At 34.5% G+C, this 13,831-nt stretch overlaps 1 protein-coding gene across 1 annotated transcript; it reads left to right on the forward strand.

The window, feature by feature from the left end:
- Window positions 1–8,452: 8,452 nt before the first annotated feature.
- On the forward strand, window positions 8,453–9,455 carry LOC141512001 (olfactory receptor 6K2-like). Its single transcript, XM_074220931.1, is given in 2 exon segments — window positions 8,453–9,376; window positions 9,378–9,455. Coding segments are annotated over 2 exon segments (1,002 nt in total).
- The last annotated feature ends 4,376 nt before the right edge of the window (window positions 9,456–13,831 follow it).

Consider the following 13,831-nt stretch of genomic DNA (forward strand, 5'->3'; position numbering starts at 1 on the left):
GTCTCTCGAAAATTTAGTTAGAGTCCTTAGCTTATAAGTTTTATGAGAGAGTGCCTAAGACACGATTCCTTCTCGTCGCCATCTTGGCTTCGCCCCCAAAAAAGTTAGACAATTTAGTCTTACTAATATTTTCCCTCCTTTCAATTTACCTTTTAACATATTTCTTGAACCTTGAATTTAAAGACCAAATTTTCTGTTCAGTTCAGGTCTTTTTATCAGATAATTTTGAAAATTCTATATTGCGCTGATCTTTTCCCCTGAAAGATTATACTGAATATTTTAGAGCAGTTCATTCTTGGTTGTAATCCAAAAGTCCTATGTAATTTTGAACTTGGTTCTTTTTCTATTTAAATTGCTTCTCTTTGGTTGCTTGCTGTATTTTGTACTTTAGTTGAAATTCTTAAATTTGGCTTCAATATTTCTTTGAGTTTCTATTTTAGGATCTCCTTCTATAGGGAAGCTGCAGATTTTTTCAAGGACTATTTTATTTTCTTGCCCTAAGAAATTAAGTCAGTTTTCCATGATTATTTCCTGAGGATATTGTCCAGGATCTTCTGATCATGGAAATCAGATAGACTAATAGTCCTTCAGTTATCTCTCCTGGGTCTATTTTCTAGGTTAATCATTTTTTCCTTTGAGGTATTTAACATTTTCTTCTGTTTTTCAACCTTTTGGTTATGTTTGATGGAAACATATCTCATAGAGACCTTAGTTTCCATTTGTATAATTTTAATTTTTAGAGTTTAATTTCTTTAGTTAGCTTTTGTGTTTCTTTTTCCAGTTGGATAATTTTACTTTTTGATAAATTATATTCTTTTTCCAGTTGATTCATTCTACAATTGATAAGTTACAGTCCGTTTCTAGGTGGTCAATTTAGTTTTTGATAAGTTAATTCCTTTATACTTGACATTTTTACATTTAGAGGAGTTGATTTCTTCTTTTCTTACTTTGAAGGCATTATTTTCTTCAATTTTTCATATTTCATACTTCTTTTCTCAATTTTTCTTCTCTCTGATTATGAAAATCATTTATGATCTCTTATAAAAGTTTTTTTTTTGGATTTCAGATAAATTTAGAAACTCTCACTTGGATGTTTCACATGTAGATAGTTTTCCACTGCTTTACTCTTCTAAGATGGTATTTTTATCTTTTCTATCAGGATAGTAGCTTTCTATGAGTAGCACTTTTTTAAAACTTATTTTGATAGTTGAGCTCTGCTCCTGGGGCACAGGATGTATAGTACCAAGCTTTTTGTGTTGGGGACCAGGGGTCAGTCTCTGGCCTACCACTTTCCTAGGGCACTGCCTATGTTTCAGTTGTTATTGGTTTGTTCCCTGTGTTGGGATAGCCCAATCCAGTCCCCTCTATCGCACCAGCATTCCCAGACCTAAACTTTATCTTGTGAGCTATTGTTGGTATCTTCACTGCACACTTGCTATACTGCTGTCTTGCTGAACCCAGACATGAACTGTGCTGTGTCTAAGAGCCTCCCACTGCCTTTCCAACTCCCACATGAGATACCTTTATTAAAGTTACCCCATGATATCTTGAGTATTTCTCTCACTCCTGTCTGTTTAATGACTTCATTTAAAGTTGGTTGGAAAAAGCTTCAAGTATTTCCTTTCTTTGAGACCATCTTGGCTCTACCAAAGGAGGGGGATCTCTTCAACCTATTTGTTTTCAACTACCTCCATTTTCTGGCACTCACTGAGAACTGCTACTCTCCTGATAAGTCTCTTTGGTTTCCCTTTCATTCATTCCTCACTCACTTATTCTTCTACATCTTTTCTCTTCTATTTGTGGTAGTCAACTTCTTTATCATTCTTTTAGCACTTAACCTTCTTGTATTATTAGTGTTTCCACTGTTAATTCATTTATTCTACCATTCAACCAACATGTTTGAAACATTAACTGTTTGTACAACATTTTTTGTCAGTATTGGGAAAATTGTTATATTGTTGTTGCTGTTGCTGTTGATGATCCCATTTGGGATTTTCCTGACAGGACTTTCTTCCTCTTTTCCATAGATTTACTGTCAATTTTAGGTCTGAGAGTATGAGAATAGAGAAACAGGGTCTGAAGTTGGGAATTTTCTAATTACAAGCTAAAACATTTTTTCCCTTAATTTTCTCTCAAGGGAGGAATTGTTTTTCTTTGATCTTTTCACTTAAGAAGAACCCACAAGAGACCTTTTTATAAACTTCCTAATCCTCCTCCCCATTTCCCACAAGGAATAGCAGTCACAAATACATTTCTTTGTTTGATCAAAAAGAGACAATTTGGATGGATGGACAACTACTGCAGAGGAAGTGGGAGATTTAGTCATCATCACATCCAAGTTTGTTTAAGGATAAAGAGGGGACACTGGTGGGTGGAAATAAGGGAATATCTTCTTCCAGGGCTTTGCCAATACTTGAAACAAGGTGAGTGGATCTTTAAAAGGATTATTGTTTCCCCTGGAGGTAGGAAACCTGCAGAGATTTGAAGAGAATTTTGGTCCAGTAAGTGGAAAGAAGTGAGCTAGACTTCTGGGTAAGTACTAGGCAGATAAGCCTGTATATAGAAAGCAGTGTGAGAGATTCTGACTATGCTCATAGTTTTGGTTCTTGAGGTAAACCCAAGAAATGTGGGGAATCCCTTTTGGTTCATAGCTAAGAAACTTTATATTTCTAAGCTTCGGAGATGAGATGAGAAATTCAGATAGACAAAAAAAAATATTAAGCAGTTATTATAGACAATGTATTTTCTTAAACTAGGGGAAACCCAAAGACTAAGTTGGGGATTGAGAAGCAGACCTGAATGAATGTTATCATAAGTCAATTTGACCTATTAGGGCAAGGACCAGAGTGATCAATTGTTCAGTAAATATTGCATGGGTTACTTAGGAAAAAATTTTTTAAGATCAGGTGGTAATTTGGGGATAGGAGGTTCATTAGGCTATTAGTATTGGCACTTGTATTGTTAAAATTTGCAAAGCACATTATATATATTATTTCATTTGTACCTCAACTAGAGCTGCAAGAAATCACAAAGATCATTCAGTTTCAATCTCCCATTTTTAAATACAAGAACATTGAAGTTTAGGGAATTTAATGATTTCCCCAAGATTATAGAATAGCAAATATTAAGATCAGATTTTGAACTTGTGACTTCAGAAAGAAGGAAGAATTTCCTAGATCTGCCCAGAAATGAAATGAGACTGACTTCATACCTGGAAGTGTTCAAAAAAGTGTTCAAAAGAGGCCTGATCTAAGGACTACAGTAGAGGAGATTCAAGTATTATGTAGGGTTTGAATTAGTTAAAATTTGAGGTATGTCTCTTTTAATTAGGGGACTAGATAAAAACCAGTATGCCTGGAGAGGTATGTATATGTATAGTCATCATAAGAGATTAACATGGTAAACTTTGGAAGGAAAGGGTCTTGGAACTCCAATTAAGGATCTTAGTTCTGATGAACCAAAGAAAGTCACTATCACTTCTGAGTATGTCAAGACAAGACAAGACAAAGGAACTATTAGAGGAAGAAGATACTGATGGCCAGCTAAGTGGTAGAAAGAATGTGTAAAATGAAGTCAAAAGACTCACTCAACTTCTGAATCAGTTTCCTCATCTATGAAATTGAAATACTGGTATCTATCTATCTATCTTTCAAGGTTATTACAAGGATACAATGACATAATATGTATAAAGTACCTTCTAAAACTAAAAGTACTGCATAACTATGCACTATACACTAATAATATTATGTGTAATATTAAATCAAACAAAACTTGATTTAATTTCTATTGTATACAAGGGACTATGTTAGGCAGGAAGAAAGTAATAGCATAGTTCTCCACTTAATACAGCTTGTATCCAGGTAAAAGGTAGAGATTGAAGGAGTCAAAGAGGATCATGCAATGTGTTCTTGAGATACTTGAAAAGAGATAGGACTATAGGTAGGAATTGACCTTTGAACTAAACTTAGTGTTCTTTCTTTTTTAGTTTTTTTTTTTAGGTTTTTGCAAGGCAAATGTGTTAAATGGCTTGCCCAAGGCCACACGGCTAGGTCTGAGACTGGATTTGAACCTAGCTACTCCTGACTCCAGGGCTGGTGCTCTATCCACTGTGCCACCTGGCCGCCCCTAAACTTTGTGTTCTTAAAGAATAAAAAGAAGAGAGAATGAATTCTAGTCATGGGGCAGGGGGGATAGTTTTTCTTTATATGTGAAGACAAATACTTTGTTGAACTCCAGAAACATCAATAAATATAGGATTCCAAATTGGAGTAAGAGTGCTAAGAGACTTACCTCAGAGAGTTAGATTGCCAAGAGACTCAGATAGAATACAGATAGAAACTGAACCTGGAATTTCATCTCTTTCCCAGTGTGCAATGTTCCCTTTTTTTCTCATCCATAGTCATAGTGTCTTGTCTAAGGGGTTTACCCCAATTCACACAGAATTTGTTGGCAGCTGGATGGAAATCTGGAGCTTCCTGGCTCCAGATCCAGTTCAATATCTACTGCAATTTTTAACTTAATTTACAAATGCCTTAAATAGAATGATAATAAAGAAATAAAAGTCAAAAATATTTATTTATTTTAGAGTATATCACTGTTAGAAATGTGTTACATAGTCTCAAGTAATTTCCAATTTAGTTGATGCAGTGAGAGACATACAACAGAGCAATTCCAGGCAGTAAGAATTAGTAAGAGAAATGGTAAGAAGACATTCTTTTGAGTCTAGACTCTGTTGTTTATCAGCTGTGTGAATTTGGACAAGTCCTTTCAAAAGTTCAATACCCCTTTGTTGTCTTTGAAGGGGAATTTTATTAGGAAAGAAATCCTAGAAATCTATGCAAACTGGCAGCCTGCAATTGATTTGAGGATCTTCAATGATTGTATAGATTGTAACTCTGGTTCTACTATAGTACCCTTGAGATAGATGACATGCATAAACAGCTGTAATTGCAAACCCAAAGATACTCAGTTACTTCGGTGCTATTTCCTTATTATCATGTTTGCTTAGCTTCCCTATTTGGTATCTAAAAGACTTATATCGCATTTACTCTGAATTTCCCTAACTGGCACTGTTTCCAGTTGTTCTAGGGAGAAGTATTTCATTGTCTGTCCCTGAAAGTGATGGTTCTAAGAACTGAAGGTGGTCATTATGTGGGTAGAAGGAAGCATTCTCTCTCTCATTCTCTCTCTCTCTCTCTCTCTCTTTCTGCTTACCTCTACACATAAATGCAAATATATATGTGTGTGTGCATGTATGTATATGTACATTTTATTCATTGTTCAAACTATCTCTAATTAGAGAAAATATTTTATCTATGAGATTGATGCATATGTATATATGTATAAGTATATGTATTTTTATATGTGTGTGTTCTTTGCTTAATTAGAAAGCCGCTTTGAGCCATTAACAAAAAAAAAAGTTTCCTACATGTTTCTTGGCTTGAACTTTTAAATTGAAATGAAAAGTCAAGCTTGGTGACTTTATAGCTCTTTAAGTAGTCAGCACAATATTATTTTTGTTAGATCCTCTCCTTAGGAGCTGAACTAGAACCATGATCTTTAAGATCTCTTTGTAGACCTGGCATTCCGTGATCCTAAGAGAGATGCTGCAGTGGTGTGGACAAATATAGTGTGATACTCAGTTCAGGGAAAATCACTTTAAGATAATGTGGTGATGGTAAACTTCCTAGAGGAAGTTTGATTTGAACTATGTCCTTCTGAATGGTAATGATATGAGTATGGATAAAAAAGAGATGGGAGCAGAGAAGTGTTATACTGAAAATGTTTTAGGAAGATTGTCCTGAGAATAAGCTGCAGCATGGATTGCAGGAGAAAAACTGTAGTTGGAGAGACCATTTCAGAGGCTATTGAAATAGTTTACATGTGATTTGATAGGTAACTAAATTAGGGTGGTAGCAATTCAAATGGAGAGAAATACATAGGATCTCCAAAACATTGCAAATAAAGAATAAGGAAGCCTTAAAATTAGGCAGATGAATAGCAGATTGATTCATAAATTTGGAGTTTGGTGAACTTGAGTTCAAATCCTATTTCAGACATCTAGTAACTGTGTGTCCCAGGGGCAAGTTCCTAGACTTCTATAAGCCTCAGTTTTCTCATCTGCAAAATGGAGGTAATAACTGCATAAACTTCTCCTGTTATTTCGCTATCTTTGAAGTAAATATCCCATTGTAAAAGCTAGTCTAATGCTAAGAGGTTAAATCAGTTGGGATAATGCTTATAAGAAGAATAAAATTGATGAAGGCCTGTGACAGAGAAGAAAGTTTTCATCCCCTAGAAGAAACCTGAGAAGTCTGTGGGAAGAGTATTAAAGGTCTAACCCTAAGTTAGTATGGTCAGTGCAATTATACTGCATTATCATTAATTTTGCACTTATTGTTAAGCAATCAATAATTATTTATTAATCACATGCTATATGCTAAGAAATAGAATGAAAAAGAAGAAAAAGGACAATCTCTGCTCTGATGGAGCTCACAGCTGAATGATGTTTCAAAATAAACACAAAATAAGATTTTTCATATATATATACATTTTTATATATAAGTAAGGGAACAAATATTTATTAAATGTCTCCTATTTTCCAGGAATTATGCTAATTACTTCATAAAAAGTATCTTATTTGATCCTTATAGCAATTCTTTGAAGTTATTTCTATTATCCCTTTTGATAGATGAGGAAATGGATTCAGAGATTAAGTGATTTTTCCCAGAGTCACACAATTAATAAGTGTATAACACTGAATTTGAAGTCAGATTTTCTAACTCCAAGGTCAGCACACTATCCACCATGAAACCTAACTGTCTCTGTAGCTACAAGATGAATTGGAGATTAATAGAGGACAGTAACCTTAAAAGAGCTTTAAGAAGGGCTTCATTTACATAGTGAGACCTTAACTGAGATTTGAAGGAAGTCAAGGAAACCAGGAGATGATGAGAAGGGGTAAGAACAATCCAAGAATTGTGGACAGGCAGTTAAAATGGAGTTGGATTGGGTTCAAGGAATAGCAAGGAGGCTAGGGTTGTTGTATCACAGAGTAGGCATAAGAATAATGGAAAGACAAAAGGAGACCAGGTTTTAAGTCTTTGCTTGATAGTAGAGGATTTTATATATAATCCTAGAGAGGATAGAGAAAAAGAGGTGACCCAGAAAGATCTTATTTATAGTCAATTTGATTTGATGAGTGAGTGAAAGATGAATCATGCTGAGGAAAGATTTCATATACAAACTGAAAGTGATTGCAATAATTCTGGCATGAGGTGATGAGAGCTTACACCAAAGATGTGGTCATATCATAACAGAAAAGGTGAAATATACTACAGATGTTCTGAAGATAAAGCTGATTGGATTTGACAAGGGACTGAATATACAGAGTATGGGAGAATGAGGAGCTGAAAATGAAAACTTTAGGCTTTGGGAGTAGGTAAGCAGGTGGGTGACACTTCTCTCAAAAATGTTAGGAAAGTTCAGAATAAAAAATATATGAGATTTGGGAGTGTTATTAAAATGGGATAGTCAAAAAAAGAAGGAAGTCAAGATGAAAATCAATTTTGGGTAAGCATGATGAATTCATTTTAAGACACGTTGAATTTGTGATAAGTGAGTGTACAGGTTCTACAACAAAAATGGACAGTATGATGGTTAAAGATGTGCAAATGGAGTTCAAAAAGGTCAAGAATTAAGATATACATGTGTTTGAGGCAGAATTTGAACTCAGCTTTTTCCAACTCCAGGTTCAGAATTCTATTCACAGCATTAACTACATAGTATTTCTACCCCCTTTCCTCACAGTACCTTTTGTAGTAATTAGGGCTAGTACCATCATGCTGATTTTACAGGTGAGAAATCTTAGGTTCCCAGAAGACATATGACTTGCTCATGGTCACACTTCTAGTAGGTTTTGTGTGAATAATTCCACTTCATATTCTCCAAATCTTTCACTTTTCCAAGTCTTCCTCACAATTTATACAAAGAAGTATTGGTTAGCAATGTTGAATATGGTAGTAGGTATTTGTGATTCAATCAAAAAAGACTAGACTATTGCAATCTACTCATCACAGACATTGACGTATACACAACAAGAGAGGGGGGGGGGAGAGAGAGAGAGAGAGAGAGAGAGAGAGAGAGAGAGAGAGAGAGAGAGAGAGAGAGAGAGAGAGAGAGAGAGAGGAGTCATAGAGATAGATTTTTTGAATATGTCTCTAACTGGTACAAATTATGTTCTTGTTTTTTAGGGCAATTTTTTTCTCCTGTGATTTCTTTTTGCATGATATTTCCCCCTTCCCTTTCCATTGGGCATTTCCTTTAAACTAGTGACCTGTATCTCCTTGTGTATGTTTCCAAATACAGGAAAAGGACCATCATTAAAAAAAATCAACTGACTGACAGTGAATCCTTCTAGGTAGTTCATGCATCACTAGAAGTCACTATTCTCATGTTCTTCTTTGATGTGGAGAGCAGAAATTGGACTTATGCTCAGGAATTCATCTTCTCTACTTTTCCCCATGACTGGGGAGATGCTGTCATCTGTTTTATCCCATTGCTCTTCATTTATGCTTTCATCATTGTTGGAAACTTGGTCATTGTCATAGTGGTTCAGACAGATGCCCATCTCCACACTCCCATGTATTACTTTATCAGTTCCCTCTCTTTCCTGGAGCTTTGTTATACCACATCCACTATTCCACTCATGCTTTCCAACCTGCTCAGCGAGAAAAAGAGCATTTCCTTAAATGGTTGTATGGTGCAGCTATATTTTTTCCATTCCACAGGCATAAGTGAAGTGTGCCTTTTGACAGCTATGGCCTTTGATCGCTATTTAGCTATTTGCAGACCCCTTCACTATGCAACCATCATGACTCCCAGACTATGTGTCCAGTTGACTCTGGTGTGCTGTATCTGTGGCTTCATTACACCTCTGCCTGAGGTTGTATGGATCTCTACACTGCCATTCTGTGGCTCCAATCACTTGGAACACATCTTCTGTGACTTCCTCCCACTCCTCCGTCTGGCCTGCACAGACACTCGGGCCATTGTCATGATTCAGGTGGTTGATTTTGTCCATGCTGCAGAGATTGTCTCAGCTGTGCTCCTTATCCTCCTCTCTTATTCTGGTATTGTATCTGTGATCTTGCGCATCCGCTCAGCTGAAGGTCGTAGAAAAGCCTTTTCCACTTGTGCTTCTCATCTCATGGTCTTTGTGCTGTTCTTTGGTAGTGTGGCACTCATGTACCTGCGTTTCTCAGCCACATATTCCCTGTTTTGGGACACAGTGATTGCCCTGGCATTTACTGTTCTGTCCCCATTTTTCAACCCCATTATCTATAGCCTGAGGAATAAAGAAATTAAAGAGTCAGTGAAAAAAACATATGAGTCAGTCAAGGATCTTTTCCTGTAAGATACATTATATATTGATCAATGTCAATATCCTTCTGTAAGAATTCATTGGGACCTATTCATGCTTTCTTAACCTGTGAATCCACACTGGAAGTCAATATTTGATTTTTTTTTAAATCAGAATTTAAACAAAACCTAAGAATCGACAGTGTGCTGAAAAGAAATATATACTTTTTAAATATCTTCTTATGGAAAGCACAATTGACAAAGATATATTAGCTTTGGCTAGAACCACCAAAGTCAAAGTCAGAAAGAAAAATCAGCAAAGAAGTTTTTTTTTTCAAATACACACTAGTAAAAAGTTTTGACTTGCGTTGGTTACAAACTCCAAATAGCTGGTCAAACATTTGCTTTTTCCCTGCTATTGAATTCATCCAATAAGAAGTAATGTCCTAAATATAGCTTCTTCAAAACTCATGGCAATTTTAGTAATAACCCCCATTTATGGTAGCTTATAGTTTGTAAAATGCTTTGTATATGCTACCTCATTTGTTACAACAAACTTATGTTATTATTATTATGTTATCTGATCCTATAAATTGCTGTTTTTTCTATATGAATTATCATTATTATTTGTTGGGTCCAGGGTGATGAAAATTTAGAAAAAGAGAAGATGTAAGGACATTTCTGGGTTTTTTGCTTTATTTTATTTTATTTCATTTTTTCCTAGTTTCATGCAAAAAACTAGTTTTAACATTCATTTTAAAAACTTTAAATTCTGAATTCTCTCCCTCCTTTCCACCCCATTTATACTCATTGAAAAAGCGAGTTATTTGATATCAGTTAAAAATATGTAGTCATGCATAATATTACCATAACAATCAAGTTGTGAAAGTAAATATAACATGTCTCCCCCCCAAAAGAAACCTTAAGAAAAATAAAATTAAAAAAAATCATGCTTCAATCTGTATTCAGACACCATCTTTTGGATCTGTGAGAGGTGTCTTGGGTCACAGTATTGCTGAGAAAAGGTAAATCATACAAAGCTGATCATTTAATAATATTATTATTATTACTTTGTATATAGTACACTTCCCATTGCTTCCACTCATGTAAGTTCTTTACTGAGAGCCTCCTATTAATCATTTCTTATAATAGAATAGAATTTCATGATAATCACATTCCACAATTTGTTCAACCATTCCCCAACTGATGGACATCCCATCAATTTTCAGTTCCTTGCCTCCAGAAAAGAATTGCTATAAATATCCTTATACACATAGATCATTTTATTTCCTATTTTTCCTCCCTTCTGGAATATAAATTTAGCAGTGACATTGCTAAGTCAGAGGACAGGCAGGGTTTGTTGTGTCTTTTTTGAAGAAATTATAATTAAGCAAGTAGTTTAAATTTACAATTAACTGGAATTTACAAAGTGCTTCAAGGTAGAAATCAGAATAAGTAAGAATATTTTATTATTAGTATATGCAAGCTATAATTATAAGCATATTAAATGTTGTTAACTGTTGCCAGCTTTGAAAAGTCTTTTCTTTAAATAAGTAAAATTTCCTCTAATCTCCTTAACTATTACTTTCTTTTTCTTATTGTTTTTTGAATTTTGCAATTTTTTTCCCCAATATCACTGCCCTCCCCCCAACCCCCACAGAAGGCAGTCTGATCATTTTTACATTGTTTCTATGCTATACATTGATCAAAATTGAATGTGTTGGGAGAGAAATCATATCCTTAAGGAAAAAAATAAAATATAAGACATAACAAAATTACATCATAAGATACCATTTTTTAAAAAATAAAACATTACCTTTAGTCTTTGGTCTTTGCTGAAACTCCACAATTCTTTTTCTGGATACAGATAGTATTCTGCATCGCAGATACCCCAAACTTGTCCCTGATTGGTGCATTTATGAAATGAGCAAGGCCATTAAGGTTGATCATTAACCCCATGTTGCTGTTATGGTGTACAAAGTTCTTTTGGTTCTGCTCATCTCGCTCAGCATCAGTTCATGCAGATCCAACCAGGTTTCTATGAATTCCCATCCCACCTGATTTCTAATAGAACAATAGTGTTTCATAACATACATATATCACAATTTGTTTAGTCATTCTCCAATTGATGGACATTCACTCAATTTCCAATTCTTTGCTACGACAAACAAGGCTTCTATGAGTATTTTTGTGCAAGTGATGTTTTTACCCTTTTTCATGTCTCTTCAGGGTATGGACCCAATAGTGGTATTGCTGGATCAAAGGGTATGTACATTTTTATTGCCGTTTTGGCATAATTCCAAATTGCTCTCCAGAAAGTTTGGATGAGTTCACAGCTCCACCAACAATGTATTAGTGTCCTAGATTTTCCATATCCCTTCCAACATTGATCACTGTCCTTTCTGGTCATATTGGCCAATCTGAGAAGTGCATGGTGGTACCTCAGGGAGGTTTTTCTTTGCATTTCTTTAATCAGTAATGATTTAGAGCAATTTTTCATATAACTATGGATCACTTTTATTTCTTCATCTGTAAATTGCCTCTGCATATCCTTTGACCATTTGTCCATTGGGGAATGGCTTTTTTTTTATAAATTTGACTCATTTCTCTATATATTTTACAAATGCATCCTTTTGTCAGAAATACTAGTTGTAAAGCTCGTTTCCCAATTTATCACATTTCCTTTGATTTTGATTACAGTGGTTTGGTTTGTGCAAAAGCTTTTAAATTTAATGTAATCATAATTATCTAGTTTATTTTTAATGATGCTCTTCAGTTCTTTCTTGGTCATAAACTGCTTCCCTTTACCATAGATCTGACAGGTAAACTATTCCTTGATTTCTAAGTTTGATTATAATATTGTCCTTTATGTCTAAGTCATGTACCCATTTGATCTTATCTTGGTATAGGTGTGAGGTGTTGGTCTAATCCAAGTTTCTACCATAACTTCCAATTTTCCAAACAGCTTTTTTAACCGAAGACAGGGTTTGTATCCCAGAAGCTGGATTATTTGGGTTTATCAAGCAGCAGATTACTATAATCATTTTCTGCTATCTCTTTTGCATCTGATTTATTCCATAGATCATTCTATGTTTTAGCTAATACCAGACAGTTTTGATGACTGATACTTTATAATATAATTTTAGACCTGGTAGGGCTAAGTTACCTTCTTTTGCATTTTTTTACATTAAATCCCTGGAAATTCTAGAATTTTTATTTCTTAACATGAATTTACTTACAATTTTTTTCTAACTCATTAAAGCAAAGTTTTGGAATTTTGATTGGTAGAGCATTGAAAAAGTAGTGTATTTTAGGTAGAAACTTGACCTATCCATGAACAGTTGATATTTGTCCAGTTATTTAAATCTGATTTTTATTTGTGTGAAAAGTGTTTTGTAGCTGTTTTCATAGAGTTTTTGAGTCTGCCTTTGCAGGTAGACTCCCAAGTATTTTACATTGTCTGAAGTTACTTTGAATGGGATTTCTCTTTCTAGCTCTTTCTGCTGTATCTTGCTAGCAATATATAGAAATGATGAGGATTTATGAAGGTTTATTTTATATCCTGTATCTTTGCTAAAGTTTCTAATTGTTTCTAGTAGTTTCTTAAATATTTTTTAGAATTCTCTAGCTATACCATCATGTCATTTGCAAAGAGTGAAAGTTTTGTCTCTTCCTTCCCATTTCTAATTGCTTCAATTTCTTTTCTTCTTATTGCTGAAATTAGCATTTCTAACTCAATATTGAATAGTAGTGGTGATAATGGGTATCCTTGTTTCACCCCTAATCTTATTGGGAAAGCCTCTAGCTTATCTCCATTGAATATAATGCTTGTTGATGATTTCAAATAGATACTACTTATCATTCTAAGGAACAATCCATTTATTCCTATGTTCTCTAGTGTGTTTAGTAGGAATGGGTGCTATATTTTCTCAAAGGATTTTCAGCATCTATTGATATAATCATATGATTTCTGATAGGTTTGTTATTGATAAAGTTATTTAAACTAACAGTTTTCCTAATATTGAGCCAACCCTGAATTCCTGGGATAAATCCTACTTTGCCATAGAGTATTATCCTCATGATAACTTCCTGTAATCACTTTGCTAATATTTTATTTGAGCATTTTGAATCTATATTCATTGGGGAGATAGGTCTATACTTTTCATTCTCTGTTTTGACTCTTCCTGGTTTATGTTTCAGTATTATATTGGTGGCATAGAAAGAATCAGGCAGAGTTCTGTCTTCAACTATTTTTCAAAAAAGTTTATATAGAATTGGAACCAATTGTTTCTTACATGTTTAATAGAATTTGCTTGTGAATCCATCTGGCCCTGGAGATTTTTTTCTTAGGGAGTTCAATGATGGCTTGTTGAATTTCTCTTTCTGAGAAAGGGTTATTTAGGTTTTTAATTCCTCTTCATTTGATCTAGGAAAGAAAAAAAATTGTATGTATTCATTCATTTTCACTTAA

The sequence above is a fragment of the Macrotis lagotis genome, chromosome 2 (assembly GCF_037893015.1).
Source record: "Macrotis lagotis isolate mMagLag1 chromosome 2, bilby.v1.9.chrom.fasta, whole genome shotgun sequence".
NCBI classification, from domain to species: domain Eukaryota; kingdom Metazoa; phylum Chordata; class Mammalia; order Peramelemorphia; family Peramelidae; genus Macrotis; species Macrotis lagotis.